Raw genomic sequence first — 24,698 nt, forward strand, 5'->3', positions numbered from 1 at the left:
CATGGGAAGGAATGTGGAATATCTCTATTTCTGTATGTCTGTAGTTTTGATATCACTCATACTGTACTTTTAGGTACAGTATATTCACATATCTGTAAATGGAAACATTGCTCCCATTCACTGTATCACTCATAGACCCAAACCCACAGATCACTTCAGGTGGCATCTGTAAAAATGGAACATAATAACGCTGTCATTATTTAATATACATTTTGCTGATTGTCTATAGTACCATATAAAGCGAACTGTAGGGGAGGTGCAAGGCAGAGATGATGGGAGTGGTGGTTGTGGCAATCAGATGGGTAGTAGTACTCAGAGTTCATGGTGGCATTCCTCACTTTGGGCCATGCACAGTGAATGGAGGATGCACCCTTTATTCCCTCGAGGGACTCCCTGGTATTGGGGGCTTATACCTGATGGTAGTTGGGATACCCTTGATGTTAGGTGTACAGATGCAGGGTCAGTGGATGGATGATGGAGTCAGTGATCAGACCCAGTTTAGTTGAAAAAGATAATAGTTTCTTTACTGAGGATGATGAGTATTGCAGTACAGACAGCAGCAAAAGGCACCATTCTGAGGTATACTGCAGTGTAGTCTTTTCCCAAAAGCTGTGTATTGGCAGCAACAATGATACTGGTAGAAGTCCCTGAGCTCTTTCTTAACACTTTGCTATCCTTCCAAATTAGCCACAGGCATGCTAAAACTCTCACAAGCTGTACTGCTTGCTCTCACAAGCTGTAAGGTTAAGACTTCCGACTTCTGAGTAGGGCACCATAAACTAAATAGTGCTATCCATATGCAATGGCCGCCTCCACCTAGGGCCCTTCAAGATGCAACTCAGATGTAGAAAATGCTGAGTGGTATAGTGCAGCCTAAAATGTCCCTTTATGTGTGTCACAGGGCTCCTACCTGGATTCAGCTGGACCCCAGGCTTTGGCTCCGAGGCAATAAATAGGGGGAATAATTGAGGGATTTAAAAGAAATAATTTGAGTCCAGACCTTGTATGAAGTTTAACAGCAGCTTTACTTGAATAAACGTTCATTACATTAGAAACAATCTTCAAGCTTTATCTTGGTCCCAGTAGGCTTTAGCATTAAACTTGGCAGGCAAACTCGTCCCGACTACATCTGTTTCTCTCTGGCTCTGCTGTACTGACAGGCTGGCTTATAACTTTGCTTCTTCTGTATGCTGCACTAATTTCTTTGTAGTCTGGTCTAGGGTTGTTGCGGGTATCGAAATATCAATACCCAATCAATACTTTTGTCCCGATACGATTTGACATTTATCGATACTAGGCTGCCCTACTGCGCAGCCTAGCATCAGAAAACATGAGAGCGGTGCTGTCAGGGCACTCATGTTCCCTCAGCAGCACAGGGGAGAAGGAGTCACTCTCTCTCTCCTCCTGTGCCACCGCTGCCACCAATGAGGGGAGAGACGGGAGAAGGAGGGGCGGGCGCACTGCGCCACCAATGATAGCAGAGGACCTTTCATGAGTCCAAACATTGTAAACTAACTATCAGGATATGTAGAGCGGTGCCCAGGGATCTCAATGAACTTACTACTATTCCTGGGCACCGCTCCGTTTGCCCACTGTGGCCCCCAGTATATTCTCTAGCTCTGTATGCTAATTGCTAGCATCAAAGCAATGGGGAGGAGACTGCCCTTTTTCTCAATGGGCGTTCCTTCTCCCTGGCTGTAGCGCTGTTCAATCAAGACGCAGAGCGTCACAGCCAGGGAGAATAAAAAAATAAACATATCACATATTGCCACGTCCAAAAAGTCCAAACTATTAAAATATAAAAAAATCTCCTATGCGGTGATATCGAATAGTATCAAGTATCGCAATACTTTTTAATGGTATCAAAATCGAATCAAAATTTTGGTATCGCAACAACCCTAGTCTGGTCTGTCTCTAGATTAGGCCAGGGAACTTTCCTCCTGGCTCCTGGGGATTCAAGCTTTGGCCTCCATGACCATCAGAGCTTGGAGTGCTCTGGCTGGCTTGGCTTGGGAACGTCCAGCAGAGACGTGTCCAGCACACCCTCCCTTGGCAGGGGGTAAGCTGGAGCTAACTAACTCTGGTCCCAACCCTTCCACTTCTCCACAGGGGGGATGGGGGGGGGGGGGGTTATAAAGCAATGGAAAGCTCCATTCTATGCAACTGTAGCTCTGCCGTGTTTACTGCCACCTGCTGATGAACCATGCACGTTACATGTTAACATAACAGTTACATTAGAAATAGGAATGCACAGTGTAGTGCACCTGAAATAAATACACAAGATGATATTATATTAGCCCATTAAAGACAGTAGCGGGGTGAAGAAGTGGTAATGCCACTCTGGGGTGTTACGCATACACAACTCTTGGGATCACATCAAAGTGTAGGGAAAACACATTACCCGAATAACAAATGTTAACCCTTTGCAGGGGTCCTCTGGGGCACTGAACATATATAACAAATATCTGCAATATCCCAGACATGGAGATATCTGCAATTGTTATGTTGTGTTATGTTTTGTTATGCTGTAATGTACACCAGCATGAGAAAGTATGGTTAGTAGGGACAGAGTTAACCAACCAACCTGTTCCTCCTCTCTTGGTAGGAGTGGGCTGGTCATGGTTTCTGCCAGGAGGGAAAATTCTAGCTAAAGAGTTTAGGGGAAGGAAGCACAATTAAGAGCCCCTACTCCCAGGGAGACCAGGATTGGGATTATATTCTACGGAGACTTTTATTCCTTTACCTCTGGCCTGAGTCTTGGAATCACTTTTCCACTGCACCAAAGCCAAAGGAGTAACAGCCTGAGGGAGTTCACTGTGACACAACATCTCATCTGGGCCACTACCACTCCCATCCGCTGCAACTGTCACCTGCAAAGTGACATACTACAGTACTTTGTTTCAATGCCATATATCTTTAGAAGTCGACTACAGATGTAACGTATCATAAGAGAAGTGAATCTTTCATCAAACAGACCATTTTAGTACAGGATTTTTTACTGGATGTTGTAGAGCCTCCTTGCCTGATTGGCTCCATATAGTCACAGCTGTGACCTTCTTTGGCACACAAATGCAGTGCCTTCAATATTTAGGGCTCATTCAGATGGTCGTATGCTGTCCGCAAAAATGCGGATCCGTTTTTTTGCAGACAGTTCTGCATGTCCGCAAAAAAACGGATTGCATTCCGTTTTTTTGATGATCCATAGACTTCAATAGCGCCATGTCCTGATTTTCACGGACAAGTATAGAACATGTTTCATTTGTTTTGCGGAGCCGTGTAATGGAAAAGGGCCCCATATAAGCGAATGGGTCAGTATCTAATCCGCAAAAAAAACAATCCGCATTTTTGCGGACAGCATACGGCCGTCTGAATGAGCCCTTAGTATGTCCAATAGCACCAGATGAATAACTTTACAAAGTTATGACCAAATAACTGTAAGAGGATAGGCTAGATAAAACAAATCTATTTCATATGTATTTTTAGTTTTTTTTTGTTTATTTATTTTTTAGGGTGATTTTTCTGACAAAGAGTAGCACTCTTTTTGGCTGAGGCAAACCAGCAGTTTTTTTCACGTTACTACATACCCCCTGCAGCAGCCAAGATTTTGTGATAAATCCACAAGATTCAGCATAGCTTTTATAGAGATGCAATGTGGAGAGAAGTATTACTTGTTGTAACTAGAGATGAGCAAAGTATTCAAATATTCGATTTGGTTGCTTCGCCGAATTTTACAAAAAATTTTGCTTCATGACAAATTACTTTGCCACGAAGCGCATTTAATTGGAAGTAATGATTGCACAGCTCGTCGTCATTTTACCCCTCATAGCTGACCACGACATCTGACAGTAATAACAGTGTAAATAAATAAATAAAAATCATACTTACCTCATCCACATGCTCATGAAGAGCTGTCCACCACCATCTTGATTGAAGAACTAGCATGAAATCTCGCACGGCCCGTGATGATGTCATCATGTCGTCCGGTGTGGTGAAGTCATACGTCATCACGCATGGAATTTCGTAGGTAAGTATGATTTTTATTGTGTTTTACCTTTATTCAGGGAAAATCGACTCACTACCATGAAGCACAAGGAAATTCGGCTTCATGGCAAATTGAATTATCCTGGAAATTCGAATCGAAGACCACTTCAAGCACGAAAGCACCAAAAATATAGACACTAACACTGTCTTTGGCAGTACTCATTTACTGAGTAGAATTTTGCATCCTAATGTATATAAAACGTAGTTGGCAGAGTGAGTAGGAAAATGATTCAAACAGGTTTCCCATTAGATTAGTAGCAATGGAGGTGTCTAGCAGCCAATGTCATCCCTCTTTTCCATATAGTTAACATCCTTATTCTGCCAACCTACAAATGTTAATAGTTGTACTCTCCATTTGCATTGGGTCTGAAAGATCTGTTGGTCAAGAATTATTTGGCCAACTATCATCAGGTACATGATCAGATAAGTATTTTTGCTCATCTTCATTTACTTGTAAAAGGTTTATTCATTTACAGTATGTCAAAACTACCTCTAGCATTTTTATGTACTATAATGAATTTTACCTAAATATCTGGATGTCTTCATTTCATTTTACCTCTACATTTATATGTCTAGCACAAAAAAAGTAAAATAAAGTATAAACATTTGATATATCAATCAAAAGAAACGACATGGCCTTTCTTCTTTCTTTAGCCGAGTGCAGACAACAAGGGCATAAATAAAATGAAATGCAGATTCTTTATTGCTTCTCTCCCTCAATTGTGACATTATTAGCATTCTGTACACTACAATCGGACTTCGGAGTACATCTAATGTAATCTGTGTTCTTTTTTCCCTCTAGCTAAGAGAGGTGTATGTCCAAAGCCTATGGCTTTAATTAACTCTACAGCTTCCTGTAATAATAATTGCTCAAATGACCATGAATGCCCGGAGAACATGAAATGCTGTGATACTGGCTGTGGACACCAATGTGCATATGCAGGTATATTTATATTACTTATTAGTTACTGCCTCTTTCTGTTTTCCTGTGCTACATATGGAATGACAAAGTACATGGAAATTTAAATCAGCATATAGATTACATGTATATGTCCTGTTAAGACCCTTGCATATAAGCATGAAGTCTGTATGACAGTACATGGCCTCCATGTACTGATGAGCAGGCTCCATTTGGTGCCGTACGTGCATAGATATTGTCCCCTAGAAGTAATTCACTCACTGATAACAAAAAATAATAATAATAATAATAATGCACCAAGAGTTGGAATGAATGAAGGAAGGAATGAAATGAAATTTTACATGTGTGAATGTAATAATGATATATGTATGTGATCACAATATTAGAGCGAAAGGATAGTTTTTTTGGGGGGAAACTGTACAGGTGAACGGAGGCTCCAGTAGTCTGTTGGGCGGCCTCTAGCCTGGATGCAAATCAGATACAATTAGGCATGGGGGCATGCAGGTTCCATATGTAATACCCCGGAGTGGTGTTACCACTCCTACACCCTGCTACTGTCTTTATCATTCCATTCTTCCCCCTTTGGGCAGAAGCTGCCGGAAGGGTGGGGTAGCAGGGAGAGTTAATCATGTTTTGGACAGGAGGAGAGAAGCAAGGTGGGGCACGCTCAGGCGTGCCTATGCCAGCCAGAGCACCCTGCTATGGAAGCAGATGTCTGGAAGCCATAGGGGCCAGAAGCATAGTTCTTCAGTCACCATAAGAGAAGTCAGCAAGAGGAATAATTCTTCGGCTAAAAATAATTTATTTGCTGAGTGTCAGAAGGGGAATAACAGCCAAAGACACCCCATCCAAGAATACCAGAACAGATTCAAAGTACAGAAACCAGACTTAAGCAGAGTTTAGTGCAGCACAGAGCAAGAAAGTGAAGTATTTAAGCAAGCCTGACCGTACAGCAGAGAGAAAGAGAGAAAGCAGAGTTATTGAGTTTGCCTGCCAGTTTATGCCAAAGCCTGCTGGAACCAAGACAAAGCCTGCAAATCGTTTAGATGAAAGTTTATTCAAGTAAAGCAGCCGTTGAACTTCACAACAAGGTCTGAACTCACGTTATTTTTCCTTCATCCTCAATTATTCCCCTTTTTAATGCTTTGGAGCCAAAGCCTGGGGTCCCGCTGTATCCATGTAGGAGCACAGTGACATATAAAGAGACATATAGGCCGCACTACAACACCCGGCATTCCAACTAAACCTTGGATGCGACAGGGCCCTGGGGGGTGGCGCGTTGCACATACAGTATCCTGTGGCACATTGCCCATGGATGTTGTGGCTAGGCTTCTAGATCCTCACCAAAGCTGGCATTTCAGCTGGTCCTATGAATGCTAAATTAGCGATAAATTTGGTCACTCGGCAGGCCAAGAAAGCGGTTGCAGAATATCTGCACATATCACTGAGCTGTTAGTATCCCCTGTTTCACTACTAGCGGTGACCAACTGTCTTATACGATGGCTTCCCAGATCATCACAACAGCAGTTGAAAGCCCATACGCAAACACCACTTGTGGGATCCCAAACAGAATCTAGATTTGTCACTAAAGACAATACAGTTCCAGTCTGTAGCAGTCCAGATTTCTCATAAGCGACACCACTGCAGAAAGAAGGCAATGGTGGCTAGCAAGCAGTGGCGGAACAAATAACGTGTGCAGTGACACCAAATTTCCCTCTGCTAAGCACCTAGAAATGGTCCAGGCAGAGAGAGTCATATAATGAAGATGCCATCTTTGTCTGGATGGTGGGCAACAAAACTGTAGGAGTTGCTTGTTCTTGTCGGCGGATCAAACAATCCTCTCTTCTGGTGGTCTGTCTGGGCTGTTTGGAGCCTGATTGCCTAATGTGCATGTCATCATGTAACCACTACTTTCAACAGCTCCTAACAGCTTAGGTCAGAACGGCCTAGATGCTGGGCAATTCCTCAAAATACCATCCTGTTTCTCTCAGTCCAATGATTCAACACCTCTCAAAGTCTATCAACTAGGCAAATTATCTTTGAGTGCATGGTAGACGGCATTTCTAGCAGTCAATGATCTCTCAACAAGATGTACACTACCCCAAAGTAACCTCTGAGAGCCTTTTTATAGGGGAAAAGTGGAAGCACTTTTTGTGGCAAGACCTTGTGTCTAATCATACCACACCTGAAATCTTTTACAGCACATTTGGAAAGTCTTCAGACACTTTTACTTTTTTCACATTGTATTATGTTATGGCCTTGTGCTGCAATAAAAAAAAATCTAATTTTTCCCCATCATTCTTCACTCAGTGTTCCATAATGACAAAGTGAAAACAGAATTATCAAAATATTTGCTAACTTATTGAACAGGAAAAATGAAAAAAAAAAATGTAAATATTCCATTGATATATTCCGAGCAGATCCTATACTCAGTATTCCTTGGTATGATGCCACAAGGTTTGCACACCTGGATTTGTGGAGTTTATGCCATTATTCTTTGCAGATCCTCTCAAGTTCTGTCAGGTTGGATGGAGTTGTCCCTAAGCCACTCATGTGTTGTCTTGGCTGTGTGCCTAGGGTTGTTGTCTTGTTGAAAGGTAAACTTCAGCCCAGACTCGAACACTTTGCCAAATTTTTACAAAAAATAAGATTATATCCAAATTAATTTGTCACGATGCGCGTTGTAAATCAGCTATTTCCCAGCTGCAGGAAGAGTGTATCTCGGTATACATCACTGTGCATTGCAGAAACATGCATAGCTAGTCCGCTGTGGTAGTGAAGAGTTTCTGTGTGTCAGTATCACAAGCAGGTGACAGGTGACAGGTGTCACTCTTAGACTCAGTTAACACTTCACTTATTTGGTCAGTTGCGGGTCAAAAACTGACCAAAACACTGAAGTGTTAACTCACAGGCCTTACAGGTCAATGTTAGCATCAGGTATAATGTACTTAACCGTGCAGTGGCCCAAGATTCTACTATAGAGTGAAAGAGCGCTCTCCTTTTAAACCGTCTGCTGATTCCACATAGATTTATAGAGAACCTGTTCTGTTACTTGCTGATACAAGTAGTGTGCCCATGACAGAGTGGAGAGGATATCAGCAGTACATTGTGTTGACGTCACAGTTTATTTTTCCCTTTGACAAAAGAACAACTCCAAAAATACAGATCCTGTCTTTTGAACATCCGTCTTCACACGGTCAGTATTTGATCAGTAATTGATCAGTATTGGTAAGGCCAAAAAAACAGGACTGGGTCCAAAACAGACATGACATGGGATAGGAATATTTGCATGTCTTCTGTGTTTTGTACCACTCCTGCTTTTGGCTTCCAAATCATGAGCAAATCCTGATACAAAATACTGACCTTGTGATAGAGACCTCATGCTCAATTTGCATGAGTTTGGGCTATTTGACTCTGAAATCAGTTTTATTCAGATGGAAAAAAAGTCCTGCATGCAGGACTTTAATGGTCTCTATCACACAGTCAGTATTTATCAGTATTTTGCATTAGTGTTTCATCAGTATTGGTAAGGCACAAAAAACAGAAGCTGGTCCGAAACACAGATAACACATGATGGGAATATTTGCATGTTGTATATGTTTTGTACCCACTCCTGCTTTTGGCTTCCAAATCATGGACAAATCCTGATGCAAAATACTGACCATGTGATAGAGGTCTTATGGATGCTATGAAGACAGGATCCATTGTGTTTTTCATTTTTTGGTTCTTCTGACAGATCAGAACAAGGGTAAAATAAACAGTGATGTCAACAATGCCAAACAGGGACACTAGTGGCTCTGTCACTGAGTGGTGAGGGTGTCAAAAGCATGAGGAGTTCACACAGTGACCCAGTCACAGAGTAGTCAGGTCGGCAACAGCATGAGGAGTCAATAAAGTGGCCCTATCACACCCTGGTGACGGTGGCAACAGCATGCGGAGTCAACATAGTGGACCCGTCAGATTAGTGAGGGTGGCAACAGCAAGATGAGTCAACATAGTAGCCCCGTCACAGAGTGGTGAGGGTGGCAACAGCACTGTGCCTTGCAGTAACACGCATAGGGAGTCTGCTGTGGTAGTGAAATAATACTGTGAGTCAGTATGACATGCAGATGACAGGCGTCGGTCTTAGAATCACTGCACACTTCACTTATTTTGGCAGTCACGGGGCCAAAACTGACCAAATAACTCAAGTATCAACTCAGCCTTAGGGTTCATTCACACATTCGTATGTGTTTTGTGGATCGGCAAAACACGGACACCGGCAATGTGCGTTCCGCATTCTGCGGACAGCACATTGCCGGCACTCTCATAGAAAATGCCTTTTCTTGTCCGCAATTGCGGACAAGAATAGGACATGCTCTATTTTTTTGCGGAACAGAAGTGCGGATCCGCAAATGCGGACAGCACATTCTGGCCCCATTGAAAATGAATGGGTCTGCACCTGTTCCGCAAAATTGCGGAACGGATGCGGACCAATTTTGCGGACGTGTGAATAGACCATTACAGGTTGATGTTAGCGCCAAGAACAAGCGCACTCCTTTTACACTGTTGTCAGCTGATTACACATAGATGTCTACAGAACCTGTTCTAACGCTTATACAATTAGAGTCCCCTGACAGAGTGCAGAGGGTGTCAGCAGTAAGTTTGTGTTGACGTCACTGATTATTTTGGCCTTCCTCTTATCCATCAGAACAATAACCCTCAAAAAACAGATCCTGTCTGTTGAGCATCCGCCTTCACTCGGTCAATATTTAATCAGTAATCCATCAGTATTGCTAATGCCAAAAAAACAGGAGTGGAACCAAAACAGAGATGACACGTGAATGGAATATTTGCATGTCTTCTGTGTTTTGTACCCACTCCTGCTTTTGGCTGCGAAATCACAAGTCAATTCTGATGGGAACATACAGGCCTTACAGCTGCTACACAGACAGGATCCATTGTGCGTCTCATTTTTCCTTCCTTCTGACACATCAGAAGAAGGGTCAAATAAATGATGATGTCAGCCATGCCAAAAGTCAAAATAGTGGAACAGTCATGAAGTGGGGAGGGTGGGAACAGTATGAGAAGTCCACAGAGTGGCCCTATGACATAGTGGTGAGGTGGAAGCAGCATGAGGAGGCCACAGAGTGGCAAAATGACAGTGTGGAGGTGGTGGCAGTATCAGGAGGCCACAGAGTGGCAAGGATACATAATGTGGAAGTGGCAGCAGCATTAGGAGACCACAGAGTGGCAAGGTGACATAGTGTGGAGGTAGCGGCAGCATGAGGAGACCACAGAGTGGCAAGGTGACATAGTGTGGAGGTGGCAGCAGCATGAGGAGACCACAGAGTGGCAAGGTGACATAGTGTGGAGGTGGCAGCAGCATCAGAAGACCACAGTGTGGCAAGGTGACATAGTGTGGAGGTGGCAGCAGCATGAAGAGACCACAGAGTGGCAAGGTGACATAGAGTAGAGGTGGCAGAGGCATGAGTAGACCAGAGTGAAAAGATGACATAGTATGGAGGTGGCAGCAGCATCAGGAGGTCACAGAGTGGCAAGGAGACATAGTATGGAGGTGGCAGCAGCATGAGGAGACCACAGAGTGGCGAGGTGACATAGTGTGGAGGTGGCAGCAGCATCAGGAGGCCACAGAGTGGCAAGGCGACATAGTGTGGAGGTGGGTGACAATACCAGCTGAAGATAGTGAGTGAAAGAAGGAGCACTTGGCATCGGATGTGTGGCATCAGGCGGGTGGCAGCATCTCATAATAGTAGCTGAGGCAGGTTGCCAGAATAAACCGGTCTCTTTTGTCAAAGTGTTGTTATGGCACCATGGATGATCTAGTCTGATGCATCAGGCATTGATGGGTGGAAACCCTGGCTGATCCATGCCTGATTCATCTTGACAAAGGTTAGTCTCTCCACATTTTGGGTGGACAGGCGAGTTCTTCTTGGGGTAACTATGGCCCCCGCCGCACTAAACAACTGCTCTGATGCCACACTACTGGCCGGGCAGGACAGCTTTTCTGGGGCAAACTCGGCCAGTTGCGGCCACAAATCAAAGTTTGGCTGCCCAGTAGTCCAGCGGATCTTCAATGACGGCTGGCAGGGTGCACTCCAAGTATGCCACCACCTGCTGGTTCAGGTTCTGCTCTATGTCTAGCTGCTGGTGAGTAGTTTCTTCACGATGCGGGTGAAGAAAGCTGCTCATCAGCGACTCTAGACTCAGGCTGCTGCTGATGGAGCTGGTACTGCTCCTGCCATTCCACCCCTCCCCAGCAGCCATGGCAGTGGAACGTGAGTGCAGAGGGCCCCCTGGTCAGACCTGCGAGAGGATGGACGATGGCGCAGATAGGCAGCTGCCAACTGACTACATAGATATGTTTCTATAGTAGTTCAGTTTGTCCTCCCTCTCAGCGGGTGTAAAAAAGGCCCCCATTTTGGACCGGTAGCGAGGGTCCAACAAGGTGGAGAGTTAGAAGTTATTCCTTTGTCGAATGGTGACAATTCGGCTATCACCATGCAAACAAGTGAGCATGCATTGGGCCATTTGTGCAAGTGACTCGGAGGGACTCCCTACCTCCATCTTCACTGCATACTTCCACGGTGTGTCTGGGACCTCTGCCTCCTCTGCCTCCTCTTCCTCATCGCCCTGTAGGTCCTCTGGCTGCTCCTGCTCCTCCTGTCACCTGTGTAGAAAAACCACCCATTTCTCTACACATTGTTTGTGCTCCAATGTACTCCTCCTCCAGTTCAGCCCTCACAGGGCTCATGTGGCCTTGAGATCTAGGCACAGCGTCTCCAGTCCTCTGACCAGCCAGATTTACCAGCATCTGTTCCAGGACATGAAGCAGTGGAATGACATCGCTCATCCCGTAGTCCTGGCGACTGACAAATAATGTGGCCTCCTCAAAGGGCCTGAGCAAACGGCAGGTGTCACGCATGAGTTGGCACTGGCTGACATCGAAGTTACACAGGGGAGTACTCCTGTCTGCTTGAATCATCAAGAAATCGTTTATGGCCTTTCTCTGCTCGACCAGTCGGTCCAATATATGAAGGGTGTAATTCCAACGGGTGGAAACGCTGCATATCAGCCTATGTTGGGGGATGCCGTTCTGCAGCTTCAGCTCAAGGAGGGTGTGCTTTGCGGTGTACGAGTGGCTGAAGTGCATGTACAGTTTCCTGGCCATTTTTAGGATGTCTTGCAGATGGGTGGAAGACTCCAGGAACCACTTGACAACCAGATTGAACATGTGTGCCATGCAGGGCGCATGGCTCAGCACTCCTTGATGTCAGTCACCATGGTTCCGATTTTGAGTTGTAGTAGAGAAAGTCAGGATTCGATTTCTTGATGAAGGACACGGAGCAGTTCCTCCCCTGTGTGACTCAGTTCGCGCAGGGAAACGAGGTGCAGAACAGCGTGACACTGCCGTGCCCTGCACATGTGGTATGCTGGAGGGGCACTGTGGAGTGGAGGCTGAGGACATGGTGTAGGTTGAGGAGGCAGAGGCGGACATTGTCGCAGGACCAACGGCGTGAGAACGTGGAGGCGGAAGCTTCATCACCTGGCCAAGTTGCTGGTGTGGCTGTGCAGGAACCACATTCGCCCAGTGGGACGTAAAGGACATGTATTGTCCCTGACCGTAGTTACAGCTCCACACGTCGGCGCTGCTGTGCACTTTGGCAGACACCGACAGGCTCAAGGACTGGCCCTTCTGTTTTACATGTGTGTGCAGGGCTGGTACTGCCTTTTTTGCAAAGAAATGACGGCTTGGGACTCTCCACCTCGGCTCGGCAATATTGGCACCATGGCCCTGCATCAACACATAGAATTATTTGATTCGCTCAGGAATTATTTGATTCGCATCTAATCCGAATTTCCTCACGTTTCGTGGTAACAAATCGCATTTTTTCGGATTAGATGCAAATCAAATAATTCCTGAAATTCAGACCGAATTCCACTTCATCAGCTTCGATTCGCTCATCTCTAATCAGGACCAGTAGATGATGGGAAGAAAACACAGCTACCTTCTGCTGAGGTGGTGGAGTCTTGACTGCTAGAAAAGGGTTGCAGGCCGCTGGGAGATACCTCAGGCTGTACCACAGCATTAGCGCCATGGTTTTCCCAGGCCACTTTATGGTGACACTCTATTTGTTGATGCAGGGCCATGGTGCCAATATTGGCACCCTGGCCACACTTCACCTTCTGCCCACAGATTCTACTTACGGCTGTGCTGATGTCCTCCGGTAACTTGATAAAAAATTCCCACACAGGCGAGTATGGCATTTTACCCCCAACACTGTGTGTTGACTGCCTGACGCTGCCTCTATAAACACGTACATGGCTAGTTGTTTAGAGACAGGTAGGCTCTTGAGTAGCAGACGGTCTACCCCTGGCAAGTTTGGCTCCAGATCTCACACTGCTGCCACCCTGCTAACTCATGGCCATGCTTGCAACCTGCTGGCTCAGCTGCTGTCTCACGCAAAATCTGCCATTCTCATCCCTTAATGATGATGATGAAGCCCCCTCTTCACCCGATTCCCATGTGCCATCAGCTTCATCATCATCATCCACTACTGTCTGCACGTCACTGATGTCACCCGCACCATTCTCATGGCCTCGTGCCTCCATCTGCTTCCACGCGACTCTCATTGTTGCTACCTTATCTACCTACAGGAGGAAGCAGCAGATCTCTCCTCCAAATCTTGGCTGGGCAGTAGATGCTGACTGTCCTCAATAAGCTCTTCCTTGAAGAAAAGCGGAGCAGAGCCAGCAGCATACAATACTTCCTGAGCAAAAGGAACAGAAAAAGAAAGAGACAGGTTCAGGATAGGTAGGGGCACAGAGCTTGTTCCTGGGCCATGCCAACTAATCATGTTGTCAGAGGAACCCACTGACTGCTCGCTGTGGGTGTCTTTTGTCAATTGAGATGATAATGAAGACTGAGTCAACCATTCAAGGACAGCTGGGTTGATGGTCAAAACACGACCACTGGGTGACACTGGCAGCTCTGGCCTGCTGCTACAATCCTCCCCCCCTTCCTTCTTCTGCTGCTACTTCTGCCAGCTCTATAAACATTTTTGCCACTGCCAGTTCCCTTGGAAGGCCCTGGTACCTGTCTTTCGGACATACTGTACAGTAACAGTAACTGTACATAAGATAGCAGTAGTATTACACCGCTTTTTCACTCCAATGACAGAATCAAGGCCTAATGGAATTACTTAGCTATAAAACAAGGTGGGAAAACAAGAAACTGTAAAACTAGAGCTCTATTTCACCCCAATTACATAATCAAGGCCTGGTGGAATTACTTATGTATAGAACAATGTAAACACCCCAATAGCAGTATTATCAGACCGCTACTTCACCCCAATAACAGAATCACGGCCTGGTGGAATTACTTATGTATAACACAATGTGGACACCCCAATAGCAGTAGTATCAGACCGCTATTTCGCATCTATTACAGAATCAAGGCCTAGTGGAATTACTTATGTATAAAAAACAATGTGGACACCCCAAAAGCAGCAGTATCAGACCTCTTTTTCTCCCCGATTACTTAATCAAGGTCTAGTGGAATTACTTATGTATAAAACAATATGGACACCCTAAAGCAGCAGAATTAGGCTACTTTCACACTAGCGTTCGGGGCTCCGCTTGTGAGCTCCGTTTGAAGGGGCTCACAAGCGGCCCCGAACGCATCCGTCCAGCCCTAATGCATTCTGAGTGGACGCGGATCCGCTCAGAATGCATCAGTCTGGCGGCGTTCAGCCTCCGCTCCGCTCAGCAGGCGGACACCTGAACGCTGCTTGCAGCGTTCGGGTGTCCGCCTGGCCGTGCGAAGGCGAGCGGATCCGTCCAGACTTACAATGTAAGTCAATGGGGACGGATCCGTTTGAAGATGACACTATATGGCTCAATCTTCAAACGGATCCGCCCCCATTGACTTTCAATGTAAAGTCTGGACGGATCCGTTCAGGCTACTTTCACACTTAGAAATTTTTCTAAGTTATAATGCAGACGGATCCGTTCTGAACGGGTACAAACGTCTGCATTATAGGAGCGGATCCGTCTGATGAAACATCAGACGGACCCGCTCTGAACGCTAGTGTGAAAGTAGCCTTAGAATGCTATTTCACCCCAACTATTGAGCAGTTCAGGGAAAGATTATTCATAGTGTAGGGAACGGATAGGGAGGCATTATCCACACTGTAGAGAGAAAGCAGTGACCAATAGGAGAGTGTAAAGCCTGGGTAATAGGAGCTATGCTATTACACCTTGCTGCACTAATTGGGGTTACTAAAAGTGACCTATTACTACAGATTTCAGGTTGTTTGAATTATTTGATATATCAGTAATTCCAGTAATCTTAGCTTCTGTTATTCGGTTGAAAGTGCAGTCTGATACAACCAGTTTTGGGGTGTATTTACTGTAGTTGATATACACTGCTCAAAAAAATAAAGGGAACACAAAAATAACACATCCTAGATCTGAATTAATTAAATATTCTTCTGAAATACTTTGTTCTTTACATAGTTGAATGTGCTGACAACAAAATCACACAAAAATAAAAAAATGGAAATCAAATTTTTCAACCCATGGAGGTCTGGATTTGGAGTCACACTCAAAATTAAAGTGGAAAAACACACTACAGGCTGATCCAACTTTGATGTAATGTCCTTAAAACAAGTCAAAATGAGGCTCAGTAGTGTGTGTGTGGCCTCCACGTGCCTGTATGACCTCCCTACAACGCCTGTGCATGCTCCTGATGAGGTGGCGGACGGTCTCCTGAGGGATCTCCTCCCAGGCCTGGACTAAAGCATCTGTCAACTCCTGGACAGTCTGTGGTGCAACGTGACGTTAGTGGATAGAGCGAGACATGATGTCCCAGATGTGCTCAATTGGATTCAGGTCTGGGGAACGGGCGGGCCAGTCCATAGCATCAATTCCTTCGTCTTGCAGGAACTGCTGACACACTCCAGCCACATGAGGTCTAGCATTGTCTTGCATTAGGAGGAACCCAGGGCCAAACGCACCAGCATTTGGTCTCACAAGGGGTCTGAGGATCTCATCTTGGTACCTAATGGCAGTCAGGCTACCTCTGGCGAGCACATGGAGGGCTGTGTGGCCCTCCAAAGAAATGCCACCCCACAAGATTACTGACCCAATGCCAAACCGGTCATGCTGGAGGATGTTGCAGGCAGCAGAACGTTCTCCACGGCGTCTCCAGACTCTGTCACGTCTGTCACATGTGCTCAGTGTGAATCTGCTTTCATCTGTGAAGAGCACAGGGCGCCAGTGGCGAATTTGCCAATCTTGGTGTTCTCTGGCAAATGCCAAACGTCCTGCACGGTGTTGGGCTGTAAGCACAACCCCCACCTGTGGACGTCGGGCCCTCATATCACCCTCATGGAGTCTGTTTCTGACCGTTTGAGCAGACACATGCACATTTGTGGCCTGCTGGAGGTCATTTTGCAGGGCTCTGGCAGTGCTCCTCCTGTTCCTCCTTGCACAAAGGCGGAGGTAGCGGTCCTGCTGCTGGGTTGTTTCCCTCCTACGGCCTCCTCCACGTCTCCTGATGTACTGGCCTGTCTCCTGGTAGCGCCTCCATGCTCTGGACACTACGCTGACAGACACAGCAAACCTTCTTGCCACAGCTCGCATTGATGTGCCATCCTGGATAAGCTGCACTACCTGAGCCACTTGTGTGGGTTGTAGACTCCGTCTCATGCTACCACTAGAGTGAAAGCACCGCCAGCATTCAAAAGTGACCAAAACATCAGCCTGGAAGCATAGGAACTGAGAAGTGGTCTGTGGTTACCACCTGCAGAACCACTCCATTATTGGGGGTGTCTTGCTAATTGCCTATAATTTCCACCTGTTGTCTATCCCATTTGCACAACAGCATGTGAAATTGATTGTCACTCAGTGTTGCTTCCTAAGTGGACAGTTTGATTTCACAGAAGTGTGATTGACTTGGAGTTACATTGTGTTGTTTAGGTGTTCCCTTTATTTTTTTGAGCAGTGTATAACTACTTCCATTCACCCTTAATTTTGTACTGAAAATGCGGTCTGATACAAAAAGTTTTGGGGTGTATTTAGTTGATATATAACTACTTCCATTCTTCTTTTCTTCTGGGGTGAATTTGCGGCCTGATACAAACAGTATTGGGGTGTATTTATTTGATATATAAAAGTACTTCCATTCATCCTAGCTTCTGGGGTGAAAGTACAGTCTGATACAACCAGTTTTGGGGTCTATTTAGTTGATATATAACTACTTCCATTTACCCTTGCTTCTGTACTGAAAGTGCTGTTTGATACAAACAGTTTTGGGGTGTATTTAGTTGATATATAACTACTTCCATTCTTCCTTTATTCTGGGGTAAAAGTCTGGCATGCTGCATGGGTGAAGAAAGCACTCTCCTCTGGATTACAAAAAAAAGAAAATATATACTAGAGATGAGCACACCATTAAGTCCGAGAAAAGATAACGCTGCCAAGGCCGCCGTTCGCCGAAGCAGAACACTTCTTTAAACACTTTTAGTGTGCTCAAATTCTTTTGCACTTTATTCGATGCGTCAATAAGTAGTTGCGGAGTTGGTGCGAAATTGCGGCCTGACACAATTGCCCTTTTGCCCTGGCAGTTAATGTTACAGTACAATATGTCCGACAGACAGGTGAGGAGGAGACATTGGCTGCTTCCTCTGGTAGGTGGGCAAGTAGCCACGATGAGAGTCGCGTGGGAGCTGGTGTTGCAAGCGATCAGGCACGTGGCCCTGAGACTGGTGAGGGTGACATCAGTGATGTGCAGACAGTAGTGGATAATGATGATGTAGCTGATTGCACATAGGAGCCGAGTGAAGAGGGGGCTTCAGCATCATCAGGAGAAGATGGTGGCAGCTTGTGCGTGAGGCAGCAGCTGAGATCTGTAGCCAAACGTGCCCGGGGTGGACCACCTGCTAAGCAGGAGCCTACCTATCCGGAAAGAAGTAGCAGTGCACGGGTTAATGGAGGCAGCGGTAGCAGGCAGTCCGCACTGAGTGGTGGAGGGAAAATGCCATACTCGACGGTGTGGGAATTTTTCATCAAGCCGCCGGAGGACATCAGCATGGCCTACTCTGTGACTGGGCCACTGTGTTGACTTCTCATGCAATTCCTCATGCGATTCCCACCTTCACCACTCTGTGACTGGGCCACTGTGTTGACTCCTCGTGCAATTCCCACCCTCACCACTCTGTGACTGGGCCACTGTGTTGATGACTCATGCGATTCCTCATGCGATTCCCAAAGTCACCACTCTGTGACTGGGCCACTGTGTTGACGACTCATGCAATTCCACATGCGATTCCCACCCTCACCATTCTGTTACTGAGTCACTGTGTTGACTCCTCAAGCAATTGCCACCTCACCTCTCTGTGACTGACCACTGTGTTGACTTCAAATGCTGTTGCCACCTCCCCACTCTGTCACTGGGCAACTGTGTTGACTCCTCATGCGGTTGCCACCCTCCCCATAATGTAACTTAGCCACTGTGTTGCCTCCTCATGCGATTCCTTATGTGATTCCCACCCTCACTGACCATTGTGTTGACTCCTCTTGCATTTGCCACCTCCCCACTCTGTAACTGGGCCACTGTGTTGACTCATAATGCTGTTGCCTCCCTCACCACTCTATTACTGGACCACTGTGTTGACTCCTCATGCTGTTGCCACCCTCTCCACTCGGTCATGGGGGCACTACTTGTTTCATTGTGTAACAGAAAAGGTTCTGTAGAAATCTATGTGGAATCAGCTGACGATGGTGTAAAAAGAGTGAGCTCTTTCACTCTATTGTATAATTTTGGGCCATGCACAGTTCTTCATACGTGGTGATAACATTGACCTGTAAGGCTAAATTCACACTTGAGTTATTTGGTCAGTTTTGGACCCATAACTGACCAAATAAGTGAAGTGTGAAGTGATTAAGAGTGACGCCTGTCATCTGCGTGTCATACTGACTTACAGTACTGTTTCACTAGCACAGTGGCCTTCCTATGCATGTTTCTGCAATGCCCAGTGTACTACACCTCAATGTAGGCTCTCTGCAGCCAGGAAATAGATATTTTTTAAAGCAAGTCGTCTGAATAAATTTGGATCGAATTGAATCTTTTTAGGAAATTGGGCAAACCCTCCAAATCGAATTTTGGAGAAATTTGCTCATCTCTACCGCCTAGTCCCTACTCTGCTAGGTGCAGGACTGACACACACACAGAAAATAAACTACACAAAGACGGTCGTACAGAAATGGGTTCAATCAGACTACGGAGGGTAGTCAGAATAGCCAAGCTGAAGTCATAACCAGATAGGAAACACAGTACAGAGAGTGGTCAAAGGCAAGTCGAGGTCAATCCAATAAGCAATCCAAACACACACAGAACAGAACTGGGAGTACAGCTAGGGAGTGAAAACCTATCACTGGCAATGGTATCTGGCCAGGAAGGGGTTAAAATAGAGTACAGAGTCCCAGTATCAGAACCTGATAGGTCATGATTCAGAGCTCCATTAGTCAGATCATGTCATGGTCTTACCTGCTTGCTGCTCTCCTTCGTTTGACATGTGCTGGTGGCCATCTTGGGTCCTGGGTTTCTTGTAGCCTTCCACCCTGCGGCTCCTCCTTCCCCTGGGAGGAGCTGGATGCCTAGCTCATATATATAGGAGGTCTGTGGCTTCAGTTCCTTGCTTGGTCCTCTTGTGTTCACATGCTTCTAAGACTGCTGCTGCTTCTGGTTCCTGATCCTGGCCTCGTCTGACTACCCTGCTGGTTCCTGATCCTGGCTTCGTCTGACTACCCTGCTGGTTCCTGATCCTGGCTTCGTCTGACTACCCTGCTGGTTCCTGATCCTGGCTTCGTCTGACTACCCTTCTGGTTCCTGACCTCTGGCTTCGCAAAGACTCTGCTCGGTTTCACCATCCGTTTGGACTTTTTGCTTTACAGCTTTATTTTTAATAAAGCCTTCTTATTTTCACTTATCTCTTGTTGTACGTCTGGTTCATGGTTCCGTGACATTAGGACCAAGCCATGAATTCTGACGGTACAGGGCCATCCTCGCTACCCACGCTGGTTGCCAGACTTGATCAGCAGGATCACCTGTTGGGTCGGTTCGCTGTGGCGTTGCAAACCCTGCTTGAACGCACGGCTCATTTCGCTCCCGTTGCCGATGGGTCGGTTGTCGCTCCTGGGCTCGCTCCTACTGCCGCTCCGGTTGTTGCGCCAGAGTCTACCCCGACACCTGTTGTTGCGCCTGCGGTGTTTCGGGGTATGACCGGTTCTGCCCCTCTTCCACAGCGCTTTGGGGGAGAGCCAACTCAGTGCCGAGGTTTCCTTAACCAGGTGGGCATTTATTTCGAGTTGCTGCCACATGCCTTTCCTACTGAGAGATCAAAGGTGGGCTTCTTGATCTCGCTGCTCTCGGACAAGGCCTTGGCCTGGGCCAGCCCTTTATGGGAGAACAACAATCCGGTGGTTGCCGAGTTTTCCGGTTTTGTTGCTTCTCTTCGGAAGGTATTCGATGTGCCGGCTCGTGCTGCCTCTGCTGCGAAGCTCCTTATGTCCATCAGACAGGGTTCACGATCCGTAGCTGAATACGCCATTGAGTTTCGTACCCTGGCAGCAGAGGTGGGCTGGAATAATGAGGCTCTGGTCGCTGCTTTCTCTCATGGTCTCTCGGATGCCTTGAAGGATGAGGTTGCAGCTAAGGACCTACCAGTTGAGCTCGAGTCTCTTATTTCTTTCCTGATTTTGATTGACACCAGACTCAGGGAGAGACCTTCCTTTAAGGAGAACCTGCGGAGGTCTTCTAACAGATTGGTGCCTACGTTTGCTGTCCCACCCGTGCCTCCCTCTCCTCCCACGCCTCCTGGGGATGACTTGTCTGGGGGTGAACCCATGCAGCTGGGGTTTGCTCGCCTGTCCGAGGGGGAGAGGGCACTCCGGAGACGCGAGGGCCGATGCATGTACTGTGGTCTCGGTGGGCATTTTCGGTTGGCATGTCCGAACCGTCCGGGAAACGCTCGTACCCTGAGATCCTGTCGGGGGCAGATCTTGGGTGGAGTCTCCTCGTCCCCGGTTTCCCGTGTTGACAAACCACTGATCACTGTTGTCCTTTCCTGGGTCGGGGGCTCGGTGACGACCCAGGCGTTGGTGGACTCTGGTGCTGGTGGTTTGTTCATTGATAGTGTGTTCGCTGCCGCCAATTCCATTCCTCTGCAGGCTCGAGGTTCCCCACTGGCTCTTGAGGCGATAGACGGCAGACCCCTTCTGCCGCCACACGTGACTCATGAGACCCTTCCAGTGGGAATAGCCATTGGTGCCGTTCACAGAGAGTCGGTCTGCCTCCAGGTTATTTCGTCTCCACACTACTCGGTGGTCTTGGGGTACCCCTGGCTCCAGAAGCATAATCCGACTTTCGATTGGAGATCGGTCGAGATCCTCTCGTGGTCACCGCAGTGTGGGGCTAGTTGCATCCATGGGTCTGTCAAGTTGCTGTGTACTTCCTCGGACTCTCTGTTGCCTCCTGAATACGAGGAGTACCGGGATGTATTCGATAAGGTGCGCGCGGTTGCCCTACCTCCGCACCGCCCATACGATTGTGCCATAGAGTTACAATCTGGTGCCGTTCCTCCTCGTGGCAAAGTCTATCCACTGTCGGTAGCGGAGAATGAGGCCATGGAGGAGTACGTGAGGGAGGCGCTTTCACGCGGACACATTCGCAAATCTTCGTCCCCGGCAGGGGCTGGATTTTTCTTTGTGAAAAAGAAGGGCGGTGAGTTGAGGCCTTGCATCGATTACAGGGGTCTCAATCGCATCACGATCAAGAACGCTTACCCGATACCCTTGATCTCCGAGCTGTTCGATCGCCTTAAAGGGGCCACGGTCTTTACCAAACTCGACCTGAGGGCGGCATATAACCTGGTAAGGATCAAGGCGGGCGATGAGTGGAAGACCGCGTTTAACACCAGGACCGGTCATTACGAATCCTTGGTTATGCCCTTTGGGTTGTGCAATGCGCCCGCAGTCTTTCAGGAATTCATCAACGATGTTTTCCGTGACCTGTTGCAGCAGTGTGTGGTAGTCTATTTGGATGACATCTTGGTATATTCTGAATCCATGGAGGCCCACATTCTGGATGTCAGACGAGTGTTGCAACGGTTACGAGAGAACAAGCTGTTCGGTAAGCTTGAGAAATGCGAATTTCACCGATCCCAGGTAACCTTCTTAGGTTACATCATTTCCGCTGAGGGGTTCTCCATGGATCCTGAGAAGGTTTCGGCTGTCTTACAGTGGCCCCAGCCCAGTGGTCTTCGTTCCCTGCAGCGCTTTTTGGGCTTCGCCAATTATTATCGGAAGTTCATCAGGGACTTTTCCATGCTGGCCAAGCCTCTCACGGATCTGACCAGGAAGGGCAGTAATTCCCAGGTCTGGCCGCTCGAGGCCATCCGAGCTTTTGAGGCCCTAAAGTCCGCCTTTGTGTCGGCTCCGATTCTGTCGCATCCCAACCCTGGGTTGCCCTTTGTCCTCGAGGTGGACGCGTCTGAGACGGGAGTAGGCGCCCTTCTGTCTCAGCGTAGAACACCAGAGGGTCCTCTGCTTCCTTGTGGGTTTTACTCCCGGAAACTGTCTTCCGCGGAGTGCAACTATCAGATTGGTGACAGGGAGTTATTGGCCATCGTGCAGGCCCTTAAAGAATGGAGGCACTTGCTCGAGGGTTCGGTGGTTCCGGTTCTCATCCTGACGGACCACAAGAATCTGACCTACCTTTCTGAGGCCAAGAGATTGACACCACGTCAGGCCAGATGGGCTCTGTTCTTGTCACGTTTTAATTACGTGGTCTCCTACCTACCCGGTTCCAAGAACATCAGGGCGGATGCCTTATCACGGCAGTACTCCGAGCTGTCCAGGGAGGAGTCGATTCCGACTTCGGTCATACCTCCGAATCAGATCCTGGCCGCCATTCGCACCAGCCTGACCTCTCCCCTGGGTGAGCAGATTTTGGCGGCTCAATCTGGTGCTCCCTCTGGGAGACCCAACGGCAGATGTTTTGTGCCTGAGGAGTTGCGCACTCGGTTGTTGCGAACCTACCATAACTCCAAGACCGCGGGGCATCCTGGAAAGAATCAGCTGTCCTGGGCTGTTTCACGTCTGTTCTGGTGGCCTTCCCTACGTTCCGACATCGCCGCATATGTAGCGGCATGCTCCGTTTGTGCCCAGAGTAAGTCCCCTCGGCACCTTCCGTTGGGCCTTCTGCAACCCATAGCCACCGGGGAGCGCCCATGGTCACACCTGGGGATGGATTTCATTGTGGACCTCCCTGCATCCCGAGGCCATACGGTCATTCTCATGATTGTGGATCGGTTTTCCAAAATGTGCCACTGTGTTCCTCTCAAGAAGTTACCCTCTGCACAAGAGTTGGCCACGATTTTTGCCAGGGAGGTCTTCCGGTTGCACGGTTTGCCTAAGGAGATTGTGTCGGATCGGGGGAGTCAGTTTGTGTCCAGGTTCTGGCGCGCCTTTTGCTCCCAGTTGGGGATTCATCTCTCCTTCTCCTCGGCCTACCACCCTCAGTCCAATGGGGCCGCAGAACGATCCAATCAGGCCTTGGAGCAATTCCTTCGTTGCTATGTCTCCGATCACCAAGACAATTGGGTTGACCTCCTGCCTTGGGCTGAGTTTGCCAGGAACACGGCGGTGAACTCTTCCTCTGGGACGTCTCCCTTCATGGCCAATTATGGGTTCCAACCTGCCGTGTTACCGGAGGTATTCTCTCCCCAGGATATTCCGGCTGGGGAGGATCACCTTTCCGTCCTACGTGCTTCTTGGGTACAGATCCAGAAGTCCCTTGAGGTCTCTGCGCAGCGCCAGAGATTCCAGGCTGATCGCAGACGAGCGCCTGCTCCTTCCTACCAGGTCGGAGACCGTGTATGGTTGTCCACCCGCAACCTCAACCTTCGAGTGCCCACTCCCAAGCTGGCGCCTCGCTTTGTTGGTCCCTTCCGAGTGCTTCGCAGGGTAAACCCGGTAGCCTATGCCCTTGCGCTTCCTCCTGGCATGCGGATCTCCAACGTGTTTCATGTCTCCCTGTTGAAGCCACTGGTGTGTAATCGTTTCACTTCCTCGGTTCCTCGGCCTCGTCCGGTCCAAGTGGGCAATCGTGAGGAATATGAGGTGAGCAATATCCTGGACTCACGCCTGGTCCGCGGTCGGTTGCAGTTTTTGGTCCATTGGCGTGGTTATGGTCCAGAGGAGCGTTCCTGGGTTCCCTCCGCAGATGTCCATGCTCCTGCCTTGCTCCGAGCCTTCCACGCACGCTTCCCTCAGAAACCGTTTTGTGCTTCGCGGAGGAGGGGCCCTTGAGGGGGAGGTACTGTCATGGTCTTACCTGCTTGCTGCTCTCCTTCGTTTGACATGTGCTGGTGGCCATCTTGGGTCCTGGGTTTCTTGTAGCCTTCCACCCTGCGGCTCCTCCTTCCCCTGGGAGGAGCTGGATGCCTAGCTCATATATATAGGAGGTCTGTGGCTTCAGTTCCTTGCTTGGTCCTCTTGTGTTCACATGCTTCTAAGACTGCTGCTGCTTCTGGTTCCTGATCCTGGCCTCGTCTGACTACCCTGCTGGTTCCTGATCCTGGCTTCGTCTGACTACCCTGCTGGTTCCTGAACCTGGCTTCGTCTGACTACCCTGCTGGTTCCTGATCCTGGCTTCGTCTGACTACCCTTCTGG

The 24,698-nt window shown here is 47.8% G+C and overlaps 1 protein-coding gene across 1 annotated transcript in view; it reads left to right on the forward strand.

Annotated features, from left to right (window-relative positions):
• The window catches only part of LOC120990077 (perlwapin-like), a 52,844-nt gene that overhangs the window by 1,580 nt on the left and 26,566 nt on the right, over window positions 1-24,698 (forward strand). The window contains exon 2 of the mRNA XM_040418597.1: window positions 4,844-4,984. Coding sequence (XP_040274531.1) covers window positions 4,844-4,984 — 141 coding nt within the window. The remainder of the gene's footprint in view (window positions 1-4,843; window positions 4,985-24,698) is intronic.

This window comes from Bufo bufo, chromosome 2 (assembly GCF_905171765.1).
Source record: "Bufo bufo chromosome 2, aBufBuf1.1, whole genome shotgun sequence".
Lineage (NCBI taxonomy): Eukaryota > Metazoa > Chordata > Amphibia > Anura > Bufonidae > Bufo > Bufo bufo.